Source organism: Salvelinus fontinalis, chromosome 28 (assembly GCF_029448725.1).
Source record: "Salvelinus fontinalis isolate EN_2023a chromosome 28, ASM2944872v1, whole genome shotgun sequence".
In the NCBI taxonomy this organism is placed as follows: domain Eukaryota; kingdom Metazoa; phylum Chordata; class Actinopteri; order Salmoniformes; family Salmonidae; genus Salvelinus; species Salvelinus fontinalis.
In genome coordinates, this window is record NC_074692.1 from 25,048,837 (window position 1) to 25,052,194 (window position 3,358).

Here is a 3,358-nt window from a genome sequence, read left to right on the forward strand (position 1 = left end):
TGGACTATATTGGATATAAACATTCCTTGTTTACCACCATGTCACAAACTATTTCTGCATTGTCACGGGCCTTGAATGTATGGGCGTGCATTCTGTGTTTATGTAAATACTTCCACTTGTTTGTTTCCTTTCTTCTTCTGAAATCTGTCTGTTTTCATTTTCACTCCCATTAAGGCTCAGTAGGACAGTCCTTATTCAAGGCTTTATTTTCCCCTACCGGTCTGTATCCTGGGGCGCGCTCAGCAGGACACAACGTTTTGGAAAGTTCAGATAGTAATATGTAGAACAAACATTCCTCTCTGACATGTAGACCAAGGAATAATGTTGGCTCTATTCATGGAACGTTTGGCTACTGAACGTGGCCCAGGTTTATGTTTGTGTGGTTTGGCTCAAGTATCTTATGACTGCTCTGTGGACACAACATTGTTGTGCTTCAGAGTGCTGGCAAATTATGACATTTTATGAACAACGCTTACCTGCGCTTTTACCAATGTCCCTGTTTGTCTTCAGTAAATAATTGTTTCCCTAACCTCAGTTATTTTCTATTCTTTGAATGACATATTTCACCCATATTCTACCTGATGTTGCGCTGATAGCAGAAAACCATTCAGATACCATGGTTGTTCTCTTCATTCCTGCAGAAATGAGAAATGTAACTTGAACATGAATTTGATTCTATTAATAAACTGTGAGTTAGAACTGTAAATGTTCAGAAATGTAACACTCATTGCACAGCCTCGTTCCAAACCAAACAGGGCTTCACATGTGGTTCAAAAGATGGTCACATCACACTTAGGTTTTACTTTACAAAATGAATGTTCGGGACTTGTTTCCTCGCCGTCTTTTATAACAGCTTTCATGTTGGATAAGCTGTGGGAAGACAGCTACATTTGTACTAAAAGTCTTACCTCAGAGAATCAAAAATATGATTTTATCTGTAGGATGTCTTATCATTTTCTATTTGTTTTATGTGTTTGAATGTCTGTTTTGATGAATCAGTAGCCTTGGCTATAATACAGAAACAGAATGACTATTGTTGCTAGGCCTTCATCTATTTTAATGGACACCATGTGATACACTGGGGATGTAACCATAACAAGAGCCTGCACAGTGTTTGTTGTTGCTTGGTAGCTTAGAACTTGCTCCTGAAATGAAGCATGGCTATTAAAAGTGAAGGAACAGAAAGAAGGGGAGGGGGAAAGAGGGAAAATGGAGAGGAAAAAGTTAACCCCTTTATTTGCATATTAGGATGCCTGAACATTCTGGTGATCCATTTATCGTGCTCTCTCGTTCTGAGAGAAAATACATTTGAGAAAAGTTCTCTCTAGAGTTCTCACTTTATTTTCTACAATAATCATGATCAACATTATTAATATAACAAGTCAATAAATATCAACATACTGTTCCTCCAGATATTCAGGGCAGTAGCAAGTAGCACCTTGTAGGTCTACCATCCATAATTGCATGAGTATCATTTCCATAATGAAACAGACCTATGGGGTTAACTAACAGGTAACCAGTATTCTTCCCGTTCTCTCATGTCTCCACCTGGTGATGAAGTGACTGTATTACAGCCTGCCAGCCAGGAGGCCTTCCACAGTAACAGGATCACACAGTGAGGGTTTAGTCATGGGACATCCTCTTATTGACTGCTGACCAACATACCTGGCACATGTTAACATATGTGTCATAACAATAGCATTGCAGCCCAATGATACTCTGGGCAGTCTAAAACCCTTTACCATGGCAATGAATACCTCCACTGTGTGAATCGGGTCCCTAATCTTATTTTTAACAGAGATCCACTTCAATGAATGGTCTAGATACAGCCATTCACAGATGCCCAAGAACATATTTCAGAATCTAGAATCCAATCTGCCTTCAAGAGCCATCCTTGATTGACTGTTGGTTGTTGTACAGGAACTGACATGACTTTTAATGTTTAGTCTGTCATCAAAAGCCTCATCTAAATATTACTTCTATCTGAACTGACACATTCTCATTTTAATGAGCTGATGGTAGTTCCTCTTCACAGTCTGATTATAGTCAAGATCATAAATGGATACATTAATATCTCTGTCTCTCATGTCTTTATTGGAATAACCCCACAGGAAAAATACATCAAATGACACCAAAACAAAAACTTTTTTGATCATACTAGAATTTATACACTCCACCACACACATACCCTATTTAATAAAGTAAGAAACATAATGGAGACAAAATATAATTCATAGAATTGTACAATATACAGAATTTACAAATCCAAACACTGCCAGTGTTCTACCAGGTGTTGAAATAAGTGAAACCTGTTTTAACGGGACTATTTAAAATAAAGATTTACCTTTATACTGTATGTCCACAGCATGGCAATATTAAAGTGTTGATAACAACCATGGTAAGGAAAATATAAAGTAAATCATGTGCTATTGAGGTAGTGAGTGCTCGACAGGGAGGAATATTATCACACTAGATATTTGTATGTTGTTTAAGTATGTCTCAGAAAACAAATGTTGTGCAAATAGTTGACAAAGAATCTGCATCAGAGTGTTTCTGGATCAGCGAGCTATACAGGAAGTTTATTAGCTCCACTACACCTGCAAATCAAATCAGATGGAATCACAACCTGTGAGCTCAGTGTTCAGTCATGGTTTGGGACTCAATACCCAAGGTCTTGGTCTAGGTCTGGGGTCAGAGTCTAGTTTTGGTCTTGGTCTCAAGAGTTTTTATATACACATGATCTTGGTCTATCTTTAGTTGTGACTCTGTCCCTCTCTTCCTGTTCACTATATCTCTACATCACTCCCATCCAGTGCCCCATCACCAGTGACATTAGTGACCCAATGATGACGATGATGCTGTTATAGATGGGCCCGCTGGATGCTCCATAGTAGTACTCCATATCCCCAGAGCCCTCTGGTCCCTCATAGCCACCAGGCCTGGGGCCATACCCTCCACCTCTGGGGTAGCCCCCATAGCCTCCTCCATAGCCTCCATAACCACCCCCATAACCACCTCCATATCCTCCTCCATAGCCAGGACGACTCAGGGCACTGCCCAGCATTGCTCCCCCCAGGGCACCAGCAGCAGCAGCCCCTGCCATCTTCCCCGCACTGGAGCCTCCACTCTGGGCAGGCATTGGTCGGTATGCCGGTCCGCTCGAGGATGGCATTGGTCGGTATCCCGTGCCTCCACCTTGACGAGGGTAACCGCTACCTCCACGTCTACTACCTCCCCACCCCCCACCGCCACTACGTCCGAAGCTCCCACCACGACGAGCCTCTAAGGTGGGGCATAGGGTTGCTAGGAGAAATAGGCAGGTTGCCACGGTGAGGAGAAGTCTCTGTTGGCCAACCAT

At 41.8% G+C, this 3,358-nt stretch overlaps 1 protein-coding gene across 1 annotated transcript; it reads right to left on the reverse strand.

Annotated features, from left to right (window-relative positions):
- Nucleotides 1-1,955: 1,955 nt before the first annotated feature.
- On the reverse strand, nucleotides 1,956-3,358 carry LOC129825764 (ctenidin-1-like). Its single transcript, XM_055885914.1, has one exon. The coding sequence runs from the start codon at nucleotides 3,356-3,358 to the stop codon at nucleotides 2,795-2,797; it is 564 nt and encodes a 187-aa protein (XP_055741889.1). The 3' UTR covers nucleotides 1,956-2,794.

What these genes read in the sequence shown, in the direction of transcription:
- LOC129825764 (XM_055885914.1), bottom strand. Translation starts at nt 3,358, where the DNA reads ATGGTTGGCCAACAGAGACTTCTCCTCACCGTGGCAACCTGCCTATTT.